General features: G+C 38.9%; 1 protein-coding gene and 1 long non-coding RNA gene across 4 annotated transcripts in view; one reads left to right on the plus strand and one right to left on the minus strand.

The window, feature by feature from the left end:
• Positions 1-18,407, minus strand: LOC144294165 (uncharacterized). 2 transcript variants are annotated; one of them, XR_013361561.1, is made up of 4 exons: positions 12,382-16,645; positions 10,599-10,742; positions 8,667-8,789; positions 1-8,562 (listed from the first exon to the last, which is right to left on the minus strand). It is a non-coding gene; the product is annotated as an uncharacterized LOC144294165 (long non-coding RNA). The 2 variants fall into 2 exon arrangements; XR_013361554.1 differs by lacking the exon at positions 12,382-16,645 and adding an exon at positions 16,855-18,407 and having other exon boundaries at positions 8-4,118.
• CCNH (cyclin H) overlaps positions 16,890-19,013 on the plus strand; it is a 19,712-nt gene continuing 17,588 nt past the window's right edge. The window contains exon 1 of one of the 2 annotated variants that reach the window (XM_077865890.1): positions 16,890-17,160. In XM_077865890.1, the coding sequence (XP_077722016.1) occupies positions 17,044-17,160 (117 nt within the window). In that variant the 5' untranslated portion in view covers positions 16,890-17,043. The remainder of the gene's footprint in view (positions 17,161-19,013) is intronic. The other variant, XM_077865901.1, reaches the window with a different exon arrangement.

Below are 19,013 nucleotides of genomic sequence, written 5' to 3' on the forward strand. Positions count from 1 at the left end.
GCAGAGGGAGCAGGTTCCATGCAGGGAGCCCAACGTGGGACTCGATCCTGGGTCTCCAGGATCCAGCCCTGGGCTGAAGGCAGCACTAAACTGCTGCGCCACAGGGGCTGCCCACATCTTAATAAAAGGTTTAATTGTTGACCTAATATTGAAGGAACTTTATATCTGTCTGGCCAAATGTAAAATTTAGGTTTCCTTTGGCTCTGATTTCAGGGATTTATTACTTGCAAAGCAAATGACAGACGTCATCTGGAGCTATAATTTACATCTTGGGTTTTTGTTTTGGGGTTTTTGTTTTGTTTTGGTTTGGCTTGGTTTGGGTTTTTTTGGCCCTGCCTAAGCAATGTGCATTTGCCTAGTCAATGTTGTTGGTCTTCCCATGTTTTTGCATGGCAGAAATTAAATAATATTATTTCTAAAAAAAAAAAATAGAAAGGTACTCTTCAGTATAGCAGATTCACAATCTGAGTCCTTGTTGTCTCAAATAACATATTTCTTTATTGTTACTACAATAATTACATTTATCATTAAAAAGAATTCTATCCTTTAATAAAATGTAAATAATTAGATCCATACCTCTACTACATATGTGTTAAGAGTTCTAGTTGCACACCTTAAATTAAGGATCAAGTTTAGAGCTTATTTTACACAGTTGACCCTTGAATGACATCAGTTGGAACTGTGTAGATCCATTATACTTGCAATTTTTTTCTATAAGTATAGTACTGTAAATGTACTTTTTCTTCCTAATGATTTTCCTAATAACCTTGTTTACTTCTAGTTTAGTTTACGGTAAGGATATTTATAGGATACATATAACATACCAAATATGTGATATTCGACTATTCATGTAATTGGTAAGGCTTCTAGTCAACAGTAGACTACCAATAGTTAAGTTTTTATGGAGTGATAAGTTCTACATGGATTTTCAACCACATAGAGAGTCAACATCCATAACCTCTATACTGTTCAAGGGTCAACTGTACTGATGAGCATAGAACAGAATGATTTTTTACCTTTTAATATTCCTAGAAAACAAATTTTATTTAACTATTACTTCAGATATTAGCCCCATACATACATTAACTAAAGCAATTCAGCTCAACAATTCTTAGCTAGAAAAAAATGAAATTCTAATCCTACTCCTTGCCTCTTCACTGCCATCTGTCTACCACCCCCACAACCATAGAGAAGAATGATGCATTATTTCAGAACAATAATGTCCATGTCTTGGTTTGGTCATATACAGCTAAGGAAGCCACCATATGAATTTAGCATATTAATTATTTACTTTACCTAGTAGCTTTAGGAAACAAAATTTGGAAATGGAAGAATGAAAATTAATATTAGGAAAAATTTTGGATAATGGTATTCTTAAAAACTATAGGGAAGGAAATTTCTTCTTTATGAATTTAGTCTTTCTTGACCCTGAACATTAATATCTGCCTTGAGGTGTGTGTGTGTGTGTGTGTGTGTGTGTGTGTGTGTGTATGATTCAACAGCTACTCACTGATCATTAAGAATAAACAACCACCTACAACTCACACCATTTGGGAGACTTTTAGAAGCTAAGCTTGGAAAGGCCACACCCACTCTTGACCTTTCTATGAGATTTGGAATGTGAATGATAGATCTGAACTGTCCTTCTTGAACCTGTATGGGATTCTTCTAATTCACACTTGGAAGAAGATACTTCTGTGAGAGAAGGGAATAGATCTGAAGTGAAATCAACCCTTATGGTTAAAGTAGAGTTTCTAACACTAGTTGGTGAGATTGCCAAGGAGAAACCCTTAGAAATCTGTGGATAAAATAAGGTTGGGAACCAAAATGTGGAAATCCTTGAGTGTTTTCCTGTTGAACTATGAGAAAGCTGTATGCATTATGACTTTTCTCCATTACTTTTAATTTTCTCCAACCCTTTAATAAATTCACATATAATTTGTAGTAGTTGTGAGGTAGAAGGAAAAGAGCCAATAAGACATATTATAGGGCTGCACCACTTTCGTCAAGCATATCTTCTGTGGAGGATTTTGGCAAGTAGCACCATTTTCCTGAAGGGACCTGACTTGCATGAACAGGATTTTTTTTTTTTTAAAGTAAAGTCTTGCATCTATTTCTTCTAATGTATGCCATTTCCGGCCATCCTGCCATATCTCTCTTTTCTATATACATTAGATATATTTTTTTAAGTTTTTAAAACTGAACTTTTTCTCATCAAAAATGAGATGGAAAAAACTGGAAAGGAATAGTGTGGAATTTGAGCTGCTGTTCCCAGAAGTCACCAAATTTCTGCAACCTCTACAGATGAACATGCGCTCTCATAAAATCATTGTTAGGACCTTGGGCATTTTGATAGTAAAAGTATAATGCCAAGGAAGCCAAGGTTCCAAGTCATTTCAAGAATAATATGAAACAGTTCTCACTTGGAAAGTTCATTTAGGAAAAAAAATACATGTTGATGTGAGTATAAATGGAAATTAAAAAGATAGATTGACCAAAACCCACAATTAGTAAATGAGTTAGTTCAGTTTTTTCAACTCTAGAACTCTCACTGTACCCCCCCTTGGCTGTACCACCCCCTAAGTATATAAAGTTGGCCTGCACACCTAAGAGATCATAATGAACCTGTAAGTTCCTGGGATCTTGTGGAGTGACAAGAACCCTGCTGGAACCCTGAGGGCAGGTAGTGACAGTATCACTTATTTGAAAATGTGGAGCAGAGTTCTATTCATCACTTACCGTATAAGGATATTAATACTTTTTGTTCTTTATTCCAAATCAAGAAAAAGGACATGGGGCCATCAAATCTTAAATGCAGCAAGATCCTCCTGCCTCAAGCCCTGAGAAGCTGTGATATTTAGGTAGTTAAGAGGTGACTGGCAGGAGGATCCATTGTGTTCGCTGCATTGACACACACATCAGAATGTTGGGTAACAGTAAAATTCTGAATGCAGGATATAGATTTCTTGTCATATATCATGTTTAATAGATGTATTTAATATTCACTATTGAATATTAAAACTATATTCCCTTGAAGCAATAGAGGTATCAAGAAAGAAAAATGACATGTTATCTTTTTTGACATAGTGAACATTGGAAAAAGACTCAGAATAAATACTAACTTAACCATGACAGGCATGCCTGGGGAAAGCACATGATAGTTACCACAAGCACTAGAGCATCAGATGAGAAGTCCAGAAAGCCTAGTTCTGTTCATGGCTATGATACCAAATATATAAACTTGGACAATAATCGTAAGTCACTCTCCTTAGTATTTTTTATCTATCAAAGGCAGCTAATCATAAGTAGATACTAATTATGAGGAGTAAATAAGATAATGGGCATGATCACAGCAAAATTTTATAAAAATACAAGTTAGTCTAATGGTTTAATGAGATAATGCATCTGCTTTAGGAAAACTCCACCCATTAATCATAGAATTATTTTAATTAGCACCTACAGATCAGCTAAGCCATCTATATAGATTATGTAAATATTAATATAAATATTTGAATAGAAGTCAGAGAAACATTGAAATAGTATTAAGAGTAACTTCAGGAAAAAAAAGTAACTTCAGGCCCTAAATCATTTCTTATTCCCTTGAAACGGAATATGTTATTTTCACTGATAAATTATATCAAGGTCTTAGAAAATTACTGATATTTTAAAAGAAACATTTCAATGAACATTAAATTCTTAGTGGTACAATTTTTTAAAGAACTAGTGTAAAGAATAAACAAATATAAATTGATTTTCAAGTCTAAAAACTTAAACACTTAAAAAGTTAGAATTGATTTATTAGGTGCATTAAAATAGTAGGCTGTAGGGTATGCATAAGTTTGCATATGTCCAGTTCCAGAAAGGCCCCACACTTTGGAGTGCCTTCCCTAAAGACTATTCTGGTCTGTTGGGCTGGCCAGGGTTGGCAGTTCCATCCAGCATTCTCTGAGTCCAAATCATGAACCACAAGGTCTTCAGTCTCTTCTTCCCCACTTTGGGGAAAACTCCAATCCTCTTCCAAGGGTGTAAAGTGAACCAAATGATCTGAGAGGCTCTGGTATTCATGCTGATGGGGTTGTCCTTCACTCCAGAGTTGGTCCTTGTTCCAGGAGTGCAGCCTGTTGAGTGGACAATTCCCAATAGCACAGCATTTCTTTGCAGGATCAAGTTGATGAGATTGGGTTGCCATAAAGGTACCACAGCAGCTGACTCTATCATCACATGTAAGTTCAGGCCTGGGCTACTGAGGATTCATTGCCAAACCTGGGTTTGAGCTATGTGTGTGGGCTTGTGAGTGGGCTCTCACTCAATTCTTTTCTGACCACAGTACCACCTCTGGTCTAGCATCCATGGGTGTGCTTTACCCCATGCACTCCTGGCTACTGGCTCCTAGCACAGTCACTTATTCCCTCTGCAAACTCCATGCCTTATGTCTACCAGCTCTAGGAGCATGGGAGCCGAGGGGTAGGAGTGGAGTTGGTAGGGGGAGGGGCTGAGGGAGAGAGAAAGAGTATCTTAAACAGGCTCCACGCTCAGCACAGAGCCCAATGCATGGTTCGATCTCAGCACCTGAGATCATGACCTGAGTCAAAATCGAGTCAGACACTTAGCTGACTGAGCCACCCAGGAGCCCCTAAAAGTTTTACTTTTATAAGAAAAGGCTAAAAGTAAAAATAACATTCAGTGTTTGTTTTGCAGTGAGTCATCATACAGGCAGCACCGCCAAGCTCCTTCCCTGGAAACTATACTCAGCATCTGGCCACCCTAGCATTCAAGTGTGTCAGTGAGCAACTGTGCTTTATCTAGATTTATTTTGTGCAATTGTTAGCAAGATGTGTCCTAAGGTATCTGAAAAGCCTAAAAGAGGTTATTTTTGGGATCTGGGGATACTCAAGAAATTTTCCATATAAATTTAACGGTAACTGTTCCTTCACTTCATGCCATTTCAGCTTACAGAAGTTTCATAGGAATGTTTTACTTTTGGATAGCAAGGGAAAATCTGTTATTATATGTATTAATTATTATAGTTCTCAAAGTATATAGTATAAGTAACTAAGAGATAACAATTAAAAATATTTTTATTGATTTATCATATGCCAGACCCCGATCAAATATTTGATATGTACTATGTCATCTCATCCTAAGATCCTACTATCCTCAATTTTTTTTCAACCAAGTAACATGTCTGAAATTTCATGCCTAGTTAATATTTTAAAATATTCTACTTAAAGGCATGGATAGAGAGAAGCCTAGAATAAAGAGTGTTGAGGACAAGGTGGGTGTTTTCAAGATATATTCAGAAGGCACCAGATTAGCTTATAGATTGGATAAGAACAACAGACAGCAAGAACTGTGAAAACTAAGATTTTTCAAGGACCTAAGCATGTGAAAGCCCTTCTCAGAACTCTGTTTCTTTCCTTCTTTTTATTTATTTATTTTTTTCTGTCTGTTTAGAACTCACAGTGTAAGGCTGAACCACCATCCACCACTTGCAACTCCTGGACTCATATCCTTAAATCTTTGCCACTTGAGATAAAAGGGCTCATCCTTCTAACTTAAGGTTAAGTTCCTAGGAAGATAGGTTGATGGACACAATACATATCATGTGCTCACTCCTTGGATTAATCACAGTGAGCAGTGAGCAGAATGCACTATGATTAGCAATCTTTACAAAATATCAAGTTTAAATCCCAGAAGGGAAAGATGTCAGGCAAACCAATCAGAGAAATATCTATAAGGATGCATTAGATAGCTATGCATCCACCTTTACTATTAAATTATGAACTAACCTTATCAGTTTCATTGGTTTATTTTTTGCAAAGAAAGAAGATCAATTGTTATTCAAGCATTAAATACTTGAATAGCACCTAGGGAGCCAGAATCCACAAAGCCAAGAGCTTCCTACTATATATGAACATGGCCCTAAGGTTAAACAAACAAAAAAATGATGCTCTAATAGCCAAGAAATGTATTCTAAACACATTGTAGTTATCAAGTATCTTCAACCCTAAAATACTCCTCTCACCAAAAAGGGATTGCCCAGGAAGGCCATTAAAGGCAGTGGAGTTTATTATTTATCTTTAATAAAGAGCTAGATTAAGACTATCCAGTGTCACAGAAACACTAGTTAATTCATTCAGCAGCATGTTTGAATTTACATTAGAAAAGCAAAACCACTTGTTTAGTATTGCACAAAAATACCATCCATATTCTAATCATGAATTTTGACGTCAAAGGTGCTCAGCTAAATGTGAGCTCTTTGCAATGATTAACACTTTCAAAAACATTTATTTTCATAAACTTGCAAACTCTAGTAACCTCCTTCACTAGAGGGCATTTCAGAGAAGTGCTTCTGAAAACTGAGTGTACATGATAGAACTGTATTATTTCTATGACCGTTCGCACTCATTTCTAGTATTGGCACCTTTTTATTAGAACAACATCAAGATGTGTCTGTTAAAGAAAAAGTGGCTTTTACATGCCAAATGACTTACTAGGTGTGTGCTATAGTGAAAAAGCAGGTTAAGGGGATGATTAGAGGGACATTTTTCTGTTACTTGACATATGAGTGCCAGCAACTACCTCCTCTCCTGAAGGAAAAAAAAAAAAAGTGTACTGGGATAGATGTTGATTGCCTGATAATAAAGACCAAGATACCCTGGTAGACACTATCAAGCATTTATATCCTGTGGCAGACATGGAGAGGTAGAATTTTTCTTAGGTCTGTAGGCTCATTGTCTAGTTTTCCTGAAATCAGGGCCACTTGGCATTCCTGTACCTAAGACACTTTGGTCTTCATAGACCCCTTCCTCCATAGAGATAATTACCGATTGTATTTATCATCATGTTGGTGTAAAGACAAATATATTCCTTTTTTATATTAAAACATTTCTTTGACCTAAAAGTTTAATTTTGATGTAAAGGATATTAAAACATGTTTGTGGACCTCTGAAAGCATTGTGGTCACCAGGCACTGTGTCTGCTGCTGCCCAGTAGATAAGGTGGCCCTGACTGAAACCACACCTGAAGAATATGTGAAATCACATATTCTTCAGAAATATCCAGTCTAGCAAATCTAGTTCAGTTAAGGTTTTGACACTTCCAGGTAAGAACTATTTTAAGATCAAAGATGCTAAATGGCTAGCCAGTGAGTCCAAGGATCCACTAATTTAAAAAGAATAACTAAAGGGCATCATCACCCACAGGCAAACAGTTCAATCTCTGTTGACTCAAACACAAATGTTAGAGTTGAAAAATTTAGATCAAAAAGAAATACAGTGCTGAAGCAACTGTTCCTAGGGAAGCCTTCAAATGTTCCCTTTGAATGAAATAAGTTGGCAGAAGAGTGTCGGCTTTAGAATATATTTGACGTTTGTTGGTTAATATCGTGCCACATTCTGCACTCCAAGCCACAGAAAGGTAAGCAAACACTTAGGAGTTTGACAGAAATAAACATCTCTGTCCTAAATAAGATCTAGCCATTTCATAGTATTCATTTAATCATTCAATAAATATTCATTTGTGCCTACTGTATTAGATACTGGGGATGTGAACCCAAGCTTGGAGGTGTGAAAAAGCCTGGTGTGTTGCCAGGTAGGAGATGGTGGTGGTGATACTAAAAAATGATAATGTGATAAGGATTGTTTGCTATGTTGAAGGATTTATTTTATCCTAAAATTGATGAGGAACCAATGAATGACTTTAACTGAGGAATGGCATGATTATAATTTAGAAATATATAGTAGTTGTAAGAATATGCATTGGTGTACAACCTTACTTTCAGGATAGAATCACCTATGGAGACTTGAACCTTGCCAATGCTCAGACCCCACCTTGCAGAGACACCTGTTCATTTAGCCTCAGAGCCCTAACTATAAGGGTTTTTAGAAACTTCCCAGGTGATTGTAATGTACAGCCAATGTGGGAGAACCACTGCTATGGAAGACTGGATGGAACAAGACTGCACTATGCTGAGATAGATGATAAGGAAGCAAACAAATAGCACCCAAGGAACACGCAGGAACTAACAGAATACAGGAACAAGAAATTTGTTTGATTGGATTTACCGTGAGAGATTTCAAAATGAGTACAATAAAACTGATGTCTCCAGGATCTAGCCACATGGCTCCACCATGTGGATAAACTGTGATGTATCAAGTCAGCTGATAGCTTTTTTCCTTCTGATCCTGGTTGTGGTTAACATGAGAATATCAGTAGAAATAAAAAGCCAAATATAGCGTGTTGCTTAGAAGAAAAATATGTGTTGATGCATAAAAAGATTTGGAACTCAAATACTTTATTCAAGTCCAATACAATGCTTTACATATGAAATTTCTTTATAATTTTTCCTTGGATACGATCTGTATGAAAAAGGTATTTATTTACATTCCTTATGTCTAACGTCTATTAAATAGTGAAATTATCACATTAGTTTTGGGGCAGAAGGTATTAAGAGTGTTGCTTTGAGGACTTGAAATGCCAAACATTTACAATTGCTTTTTATCTCTCTAGGATTCCTTGAAAGTAGCTTCATAATCACATCACTCCTATTCTTGGCCTATACTGAAATAATTTAGGTAGAAATTTTAAATTGATTAGAAGAAGATCAAAATAAATTGATTAATTTTTATGACTGTAGAAGTTTCTCATCTTATTTAACTACTCACATAATTCTCTTGAAAGGCTTGGAATGTGTGATTCTTAATGGCAAAATAAAACATCTTCATAGTCTGTAAACTTTCATACATGATTGGCTATTGCAATTTATCAATATCTCCTTCAAGCAAATTCTGAAAATGAGATTATTATACTAGTGAAATTAACATGGCATTTCTAATTCTCCAGTCTCCAGACACGGTGTTCAATAAGCACTTTTTCAGTTCATAATTAAGTTGTACTTTTCATCTAAAGGTTCAAGCCAAATTTAAATTTTAATTCCATAATCTGATTTAATATATCAATCCAAAGGTTTATATTTTACCTCAAAACTGTGTTTGTTCTGGAAGAAATATAATGCTTACCAACTGAAATGTTTCAAAATCTATTAAAGCAGAAAAAAAAAGTTCTAAAAATGTAGGTGGCTAAGAATATTGCCTTATTTACTGTAATGACACCCTATTGACAAGGAAGGTCTTTTCTACACATAGGACAGCTATTAACTTAAATATTTTTAGAATATCTCCCAGACGTAAGGCACTATACGAGCATCATAGGCGATGTCTAAAAACAGGATCCCTTCTTCAAAGGAGTTTAAAAGTCTTTGGGGCAGTTAAAAGTCAAACAACAAGGCAACACAGCTTAATTTAAAGGCCAAAAGAGTGAAGCAAAGTACGTGCAATGAGTACGAAGGGTAATATACACAGTAAGCTAATATACTTGGGCAGTAACAGAACTAACAGGATTTAAGCTAGATGGACTCAAAAGAAATTTGTATAGACGGAGTTTGGGGCATTGCAGTCAGGGACAGTGACAAGAGCAATAACAGAAATAAATCACCATTTGTCGACTAGCAGCACTGTCCTTACTTACAGGAGCATATTAGAAATGGAGGATCTTGGTCCTGGCCTATGAATCAGAGTCTGCGTTTGAACAAGAACCCTAGATGATTTTCACTTACATTAAAAATTTTAAAACACTCTTAGACAAAGTCAGCAAACTTTTTTCTGTAAGGTGTCAGATTATAAATATTTTTGGCTTTATAGGCCAACTACTCAGCTCTGCTACTTAGAATGAAAGCACCCATAAATGACAGTATGTAAATGAACAAGCATGGTTGAGTTCCAGTAAAATTTTATTATTGTGATGGCTAGTTTTATATGTCAATTTGACTAGGACAAGGGTGCCGAGATATTCGGCTGAACATTGTTCTGGGTGTGTCTGACAATGTTTCTGGAAAAGATAGCATTTGAATTGACAGACTGAGTGAAGCAAATTGCCCTCCTTAGTGTGGATGAGCCTTATCCAATCTGTCGGAGGCCCAAGTGGAACAAAAGGAGGGTTAAAGGTGAATTCGCTCTCTCTGCTTGACTTTTTTCCAACTCTGGCATTAATGCTCTGCACCCGGACTGGAACTTACACTATTGGTTTTCCCGGGTCTCCAGTTTATATACAGCTGATCCTGGACCTTCTCAGGTCCCATATTGCATAATCCAATTCCTTGTAATAAATTATAAAAGTATATATGTAACTATATATCTATTTGTAGGATATCTAGCTATCTCTCCTATTCCTATTGGTTCTGTTTCTCTAGAGAACCCTAATACAGTTGTTCAGTTATGGACACTAGTATTTGAATTTCATAAAATTTCATGTGTCATGAAGTACTACTCTTGTTTTGATTTTTTTAAACCATTTAAAAATGTAAAAACTGTTATTAGTATTCAGGTCATGCAAAAATAGACATTGGCTAGATTTTGTCTGTGACTGTAGTTTACCGACTCCTGTCTGAGCAGCTAATAGAGATCCTGAAAACAGTTATTTTTATCAGCTAAATTCAACAGCAATAGAAGAATAATAACTAAAGAGGTTGGTAATTTTTATTACTCTATAACCAAAGGATATCTTAATCCAATTGTGAGAAAATGAAATTTTTTCCTTACCTTTTTTTAGCCAGTGGGAATGTGGTTATTAATAATTTTTCTTCAAATAGGTATTAAATTTCACTGTGGTCATGTTGCATGTGTATAAACACAAGGCCAACAAATGAATAAGCATCTCCCATTATTTTCTCTCACAAAGGTAACCTGGAATAAAAGTATAGTTTTCTTCATTCAACCCAGTAGAAAAGGTGGAGACTCTCCATGATAAGGCACACTGTCATTCTCCTCATTATCTGGGCTTTAAAAATCAACTGCAGTGATGCAACTGGAATAGTAGTTCTCAAAGTGTAATTCAAGTTCCCACCATCACCTGGGAACTAGTTAGAAATGTTCATTCTTGGGCCTATCCAGGACTGGATAGTGGGCCCCACAATTTGTATTTTAACAAGCTCTCCAACTGTTGAACATTAAAGTTTGAAAACCACCGAACTCAAGAGAACTCAACTTAAGAGTCCAGATTCCTGAGGCTCTACTCTAGATGTATTGAATTGGAAACCTCTGGTTTGCATTTAACAAGCTCCCAGATGACCGTTAGATTCATTCATATTTCAAAGTCACTACTTCAGAGTTGGCTGCTTTTCTTTCATCCCACCACCCCATCCAACCTGTAGGGCTTTGTCAAGTTCTATACATTTTACATTTGCAAAAAACTTCCAAACCTAATGCTAATCATCAGAAAAAAACTAAGATTTTTTTTTTAAAACACAGACTCCTAGGTCATGCTCCAAAATTACACACAAAAACATATTAATGTATTACATTTCATTCAGTATATATCATATATGATATGTATGATACAAGTGATATATATCTGGGAGCCTAGTGAGGATTTCACCTTTATATTCCTGAATCTGACAAAGCTACTCAAAGAGTAAATATTTGAGCCTCCCCATTAGAATTGACCCCCTGTTCTATTTTAATGTGAACTTCATAAAGTCTTCATTATTAAAACAATCACAAATAACTTCTAGATTAAAGTACTTCAATTCTGATAATTTTTCTCTCCCACTCAAGATTTTTGACATTATTGCATACAAATTACTTGGCTTCACATTCAACACCCTCTGCTAATCTTCTTACAAATTCGTATCTCCATTAATTCACCTTATTCTCCAACCAAGCCATGTTTCTTCTGTCTCTAGATACACATTGTACTTTATGCCCCTCTACTTTGCCCACGCAGATTCCATCCAGCAGGAGTGTTGCCTCCCTCGATGTCAATAACAAAATCAAATTTACATAACTTATATCCTCCATCAGCCTGTTCTAGGTGTCCATTAAGTAATAACTAACATTTATTAAATAATTTGTAGAAGCCAGTCACTCTGCTATGTCTTCCAATGCATTAACTAATTTAATTTTCATAGATACTTTATTAGGTATCTACAACTATTTCCTTTACTGTTCAAAAAACAAAACTTAGGGAAAAATAGATTGAAGTGATTTTCCCAAGAATACTCAGTAGCAAGTAGTAAAGCTGGGATTTTGATTTCATATCCTAAGCGCTGAAATACTAGATTTATTGAGTTACAAATGAAATCTTTCCACCCTGTTAAATTGCTATAAAATTGTGTTGGAAATGATTACGTGGTACTCTATAAAATAGATGTATTTGCTATTGATTAATTGGTATAAAAGAAGGATAAAGATCGTAATAGATCACTCCTAAACATGGTTGCAAGAGAACAAACCCAACTCTTTTTTGGAAAGGTGGTGGTTAACAGTGATTAAAATACCACTCCCACCACCACACAGAAATTACTTTCATGTTGACCACACCTACCTATCAGAAAAGACACTTAGTCTTTGGACTGAACCATAACTGATACGGGTTGAATGAACTAGGCTTTAGGCTTTCCATGGGTTTCAAACCATATAAAGGTCATGTCTATATCAATACCAGGTATTAGCACCTAGGGATAAGAAATCTTACTATCCCACTCTCTGTTGAGCCCTACCCAAAGTTACTGTCATTGAGAGGGGACTGTTGTTGTACATGTCATAGTCATTCTACTACAGACCCTATCCTGAGATAGGGACTATGAAATAGTCCACTTTTATGTCTCCATCACCATCATCACCACCACCTAACAATTAATTAGCACCAGATTTAGACTATGGTGGGGATTTAGTAAACTGTGGAACTGAATATGGATTTATAGAATTTGTTCCTCAGTATGGTTGTCAATCCTCTTTACACTTTAATTTTAAACAGTCCTAAAAGGAAAGAAAAAGTGTTTCAATTTGGGGGAGAGGGTTACATTTAGATCAAGGATATTTTTTAGATGCTCTGTCTTCCTTTTCTATTACTCAGTTTTTGGAGAAACTAGGTATTTGCTGAATGTTGCTCCTTTGAGTCACAATGTGAAAACTGGGGGGGAGGGGGGGGATAGGAAAGGATTTTAGAGCCGATGCTAATTGCATATATCATAAAGACTTGCAAAGAGTTTGTTTTTGAATATCATTGGCAAGCTATATTTAGAATGTCACATACCCATGTCAAGTAGCTGAAGGGGTACAGTTGCATGTCAGATTTTGAAGGAAGATATTGTGGGGGTTTTTTGTGTGTGTGAGCATAGGTATGCTTTATTCTCCCTGCCACTTTTTTTTTTTTTTTTGGCCTTTATGGCCCTGAAATCAGAAACTTTGTGGATATGAGTATACTGAAGTGTTTGGGAAATAACTATAAATTAATCAGGTCACTCAGTAAAGTGTTTTATTGGACTACAAATCTATTCAAGTTCCACATATGTTTATTGGTCATTCATTCCCTCACCCTTCTAATTTTCCTTTTCTTCTTTTATTCATAAGATCAAGCAGTCTGATATTCTTTATTTTTCCCCAAAACATTATGAGCACTAGGGTAGAGCCTGAAGAAGAGGGAAAGTTACAGCAAGAAGAGAAATTCCTAATGCTGTCATGAGAAACTTCGGCATCACACACGGGTAAGTATAGAGACTTTCCACCAGATGACGCCTGTTCTGCATCATCTAATCTCAGATTCACAGTCCTTGGTTTTGAGGTAATGCATGCAGTCAAAATATTTAGAGTTTGTCTACAAATACAAACTGCAACACAATTTAACAACTACAGCACAATAAAAGAGATAGTGTTTACTTAAAAACTCATTGTCATCTTTTCTGCTAACATTTACTTTCTAGGTAGTATCTAACAAAATAACCTTGGCTTTCAAGTTTGCAGTATTTCTATTTTTTAGAAAGTATAAATTCTTCAGTTTGTTTAGTTTGTTTGAAATGCCTCCAGCTAGTATCAGGGAAATTGTGACTTAACTGGGGTGGGAAGTGGAGGGGAACTGACCGTGTGTATTGATAATTTTGAAATTTTCATTTCTCTCTCTTCTTTGAAGTTTTATACAAATAAAAAGTATGGAAGAAACACTTGCTACTTTTTAGTTGGAATTAGAAATGGAACTAGGTAAAGGCACCTAGTTCTATGTCCACAGTCTGCCTTCCACTGTAGAAATAGCACAAGGAATAAATTTGTGCTCAAAGAGCTCGACAGGGGAATGTGACTCTGTCATAGTGACTGATGTAGCATCCAGCCTGCTCATCTTAATAAGAAGTCGTATGTGAGCCTCACTGTTAGGGCATCAGTAATAATTTTATCCTGTAGCTGGTTAACTTAGATATAATTCCTTATACATCCCAAAAATATGGTCAGTATTAATTTTTGTAGGCTAAGATTTGTTACAGGAAAAAAAAAATAGTTCCATCATCACCACCAGCTTTTTCACATTGACTTCCTAAATGAACTCTGACACTGAGCAATTTTACTGTGGAAATCTTATCCTATTTCTCCCAAATGCCCATCTTTGGATTCTCCTTTACATAAAATTAAAGGAGTTGTCAGATGTCTTTTAGAAAAAAACAAAAAGAATTGACATGGTATACAAAACTGTCATGGGTCAAGATCTTCTGTACATACTAATTTACCTACATCCCCTCATTTCCTGCTTATCTTTTATAACTTTGTTTTTCCTTTATTTTTTTTTAAAGATTTTATTTATTGATGAGAGAGAGAGGCAGAGACATAGGCAGAGGGAGGAGAAGCAGGCTCCGTTCAGGAAGCCTAATGTGGGACTCAATTCCCGGTCTCCAGGATCACACCCTGGGCTGAAGGCAGACACTCAACCGCGGAGCCACCCGAGCATCCCTGTTTTTCCTTTAAAATTATTCTTCCCCATTACACAATATTTTAAGGTGCTCACAGTGCCCTGGGCTCTTAACTTACCATGTCCTACCTTAACATTATGACATTTTCTCCTTTCTCTTTTCTGAGCCATTTTACTAGTCCATATTACCAACAAATGTTTAAGGAGTGTCTGGATTTCAAAAGTTGCAAATTACAAATTTGCAAGTTTGAGAAATTCAAATGACTTTGGCAAACTCTACCCTCAACTGTACCTACCAAAATGAAACAAAACAAAACAAATAAAGCTCTCCCTTAAACCTCTCAAAACTTTTTCATAGAACACAGACACCCTCCTACCTCTTTTTACCTATGCAAATTTTCAAGACCTAAATTCCTCATCTCCTCTTTATCTGCTTTTTATTTTTTAAAAAACCCAACTATTTGCTGTAGCTCATTCCATCTTTCTAACGTGATGAATTTTGCACAGAATAAAGTATGCCTGCCTACATGGGACAAATAAGAAAACCAGTAAAGGTTTTTGTAATCAATATAAATTTTGTTTCGCAAATGCAATTTTGAAAATACTAGCAATAGCAATTGTAAATCTCGTCCGTATTAACAGTAGCTTATTGCAAGTCTTCCCTGGGGCAATAATGAAGATGAGAATTCAAGAAAATCATAAAACTACCATTATATAGTGCTTCAGATGTGGAAGTGGGGTAAGACTGGCTAGTAATCAGCAGAAGGGGAGGGGAAAGGTCCTGGGAAAAGGATAGGATCACAGCAGTGGTGGAAGAGTAGAGAATGCATATGCACTGCATCTGGCTTGTCCACCCGGTTCCATGCTCCCTGAGGCGGTCTTTTGTGAGGAGGCACATTCTTCTTTAAAAGTCCCAGGAACGCTTCTGCCTTGGGACCCTGATGTTCTATCTGCCCCCAAATCCACCGCTCCCGCAAGAGGCCTACTCCCTCAACTCTCTCAAGCCTTTGCTCAAATGTCACCTTTTCAGGGAGGCATACTTTGAACACTCTATTTTTTTTTTTGAAACAATACATATGTATACATTATATTATATGAAAGAAGAATTAGCAGAAAACTGGATATAGGACTTAACATTTCTGGAACCGTTATAAACCATGTTAAACTGTTTACACAAATGTGTGACTATCGAGAATTTGCTAGGTGTATAATTAAATCCTGCCTACTAGGAATGTTATTTTTGCTTCAGAGTATATGAAACAGAATTGATCTTGAAGATCCCATTTCAGTGCTAAATTCTTTTCTAGATAACACATCTTTTGACTTGAAAAAGCGTCAATAATTTGAAAATTAGGTTCAGAGAGTAAGCTAAATGGCAGCAGGGTTTGTGCCTGATTTTGTCTACGACTCAAGGCGTGTGTGGTAGGTAGAAAATACTTGCCTAATAAATAATCTTCACAACCAAAAAAAAAAAAAGAAAAAGTATTAACAGTATAATACCTTATTCTCTTATATGTAGTAGCCATTTAAAATGAAAAAGCTAAAATAAAAGGAAAAAGCTAATCTAAAAAAATACATAAAAATAAAAATAAAAAATAAAATGAAAAAGCTAGAAGCCTGGAGTTGCTTGATGATAGGATTAAATATAAAATGGGCATATCATTACTTGAACACCTTATTTTTTTTTTAATTATTTATTTATTCATGATAGACCTAGAGAGAGGCAGAGACGCAGGCGTTAGGAGAAGCAGGCTCCACGCAGGGAGCCCGACGTGGGACTCGATCCCTGGTCTCCAAAATCGGGCCCTGGGCTGAAGGCGGCGCTAAACCGCTGAGCCACGCAGGGATCCCCTTGAACGCCTTATTTAAAAGTTGACACCCTCCCAGGCCCTTTAGCGGCTTCGAGTTACCGCACGTAAGTTGTTAACGTAGCCCCCCACTCCCACCCCCGCCCCCGCCCCCGCCCCCGCCCAACCTCCACCTTCCATCCCTTTTGGACGCCCCTGCCTGGCGCCTCTCCCTTAAATTGTGTCGGGAAGGGGCGGGGCTAGGGCCTCGCGTCACCGTAAGGGGGCGTGCCCTTAGGCTCCGCCCACTTGCGTGCCGGGGGCCGCCCGGACCTACCCGAGGGCTGTTTTCCTCTCAGTCCGCTCCGGAAGCGCGACTGCCGTCGGAAATATCACGTGGTCTGGACGTCACCGCGCCGGCGCCGCCGAGCGGGCGCCCTCGGTTTCCGCGGGACCGCGGTGGTAGCCCAGGCGGTGTTTGCCCGCCGCGTCGTGCCCTGTGGCGTCCTTTCCTCAGGCCTCCGCGATGTACCACAACAGCAGCCAGAAGCGGCACTGGACTTTCGCGAGCGAGGAGCAGCTGGCGCGCCTGCGGGCCGACGCCAACCGTAAATTCAAATGCAAAGCGGTGGCCAACGGGAAGGTGAGGGAGCCTGGCGGCCGGTTCCCTGCGCGCCCCCTTCCCCGCTGCCGGCCTCGGCGGAGCGCGGGGCGTTTTCCCGACCACACGGGCGAGGACCTCGGGGGGCGACCCGCAGCGTGCGGAGGCCAAGGCTCTGGGGCGCTCTAGTTGTGGGGCGCTGTGCGGGGAGTCGGCGCGGGGAGCCTGGGAAGGGACGTTCCGGGCCGGCGGGGCGGCAGGTGCAGTGGGCAGGTCGGGGCCCGCAGGGGCGGCGAAGGGCGAGGCCGCGCACCTGGAGGCGGAAGGAAGGAGTCCGGTTCGGGATGACGAGATGGGGAGCCTGTTGTAAGACTTCAAGTGGGAGACTGACCTTTCGGGTTCTGTCGTAGGGAGCTGGGAACCCCGGGGGTGCGGGGGGCGGAGGCGGGACGCGGGGGTGGTCGGCGCCCGAGGCCTCGGCCCTGCCAGCCGAGCCCTTGCCGTCGTAGCTCCCGCCGCCCTGCTCCTCTTCCACGGGCTCCGCCAAGGGTTCCAGCACCAGCGTCCCTCCGGCGAGTATTCCGCCCTTCAGACCCCTTGGGGCCGAGGCCCTTTGATGCCCGACCGACGTCTGTATCACGCCGCCTGCGTTTGGCGCTGCCCCGAAGGGGGACCTCCCGGGCTGCGCCCCAGGCGCTGCTCTGAGTGTGTGTTAGCTCATTCAGTCCTCACAACTGTCCCACCAGGCAGATGCTGTTATTGTCCTTGCTTTACAGCCGGGGAAACTGAGGTATGGAGTGGTTGGATAACTTTTCAGGACTGGTAAGTGGCAGAGCCAGGATCTGTGAACCCATTCCTGCTGGGCCATCTCCATAAAATTAGTTGGTATTAGTTTCCTTGTGCTATCATTAAAAAAAAAAAAAAAAAGGGCACAAACTGGGTGGTTTAAAACAACAGAAATGTACTGTTTCACAGTTCTAGAAGCCGGAAGTCTGGGATAAAGTTGTCATCAGGATATATTCTCTGTAGTTTCCAGGTGACCCTTTCTTCCTTCAGCTTCTGGTAACTTAGGTGTTCCTTTGCTTCTACCAACTTTTTTTTTTTTTTTTAAAGATTCCATTTATTTATTCACGACAGACACAGAGAGGCAAAGACAGGCAGAGGGAGAAGCAGGCTCCCTGCAGGGAGCCCTACATGGGACTCGATCCTGGAACTCCAGGATCAGGCCCTGGGCTGAAGGTGGCGCTAAACCGCTGGGCCACCAGGGCTGCCCTGTTCCTTGCTTCTATCTCTGTCTTTACAAAGTGTTCTCTCTGTATCTTCCCACATTGTTGTTATAGGGACACCAGTCGTATAGAATTAGGAGCCACCGTCCTCCAGTATGACCTCATATTAACTAGTCACATTTGTAGAGATTCTGTTTCCAGATAAGGTCACACTCAGATCCCGGAGGTTAAGACTTCAACATACCCCCCCCCCTTTTTTTGGTAAACATAATTAATCCAGTAACACTGCCTAGTATATAATTGTTTTAAAATTGTTTTATGAACCATCTAGGTATTTTGTGGAGAGTTTATAAAGACAGGAGGTACTATTTGGGGGGAGGGGGTTGGAGGTACTATTTTTTTAAGGGTCATAATCATCCTTGAGACACTTGTTGATTTTTACCTCAGCCTATGTGACTTAATGACTGAGAAAGGGATGTTGAAACCTTCCCAACCAATGACAGTATGTATCTTTTTTTTTTTAAGATTTTATTTATTTATTCATGAGAGACTGGAGAGAGAGAGGCAGAGACACAGGCAGAGGGAGAAGCAGGCTTCATGCAGGAAGCCCAACGCGGGACTCCATCCAGGGACTCCAGGATCAGGCCCTGGGCCAAAGGCGGCGCTAAA

This window comes from Canis aureus, chromosome 2 (genome assembly GCF_053574225.1).
Source record: "Canis aureus isolate CA01 chromosome 2, VMU_Caureus_v.1.0, whole genome shotgun sequence".
In the NCBI taxonomy this organism is placed as follows: domain Eukaryota; kingdom Metazoa; phylum Chordata; class Mammalia; order Carnivora; family Canidae; genus Canis; species Canis aureus.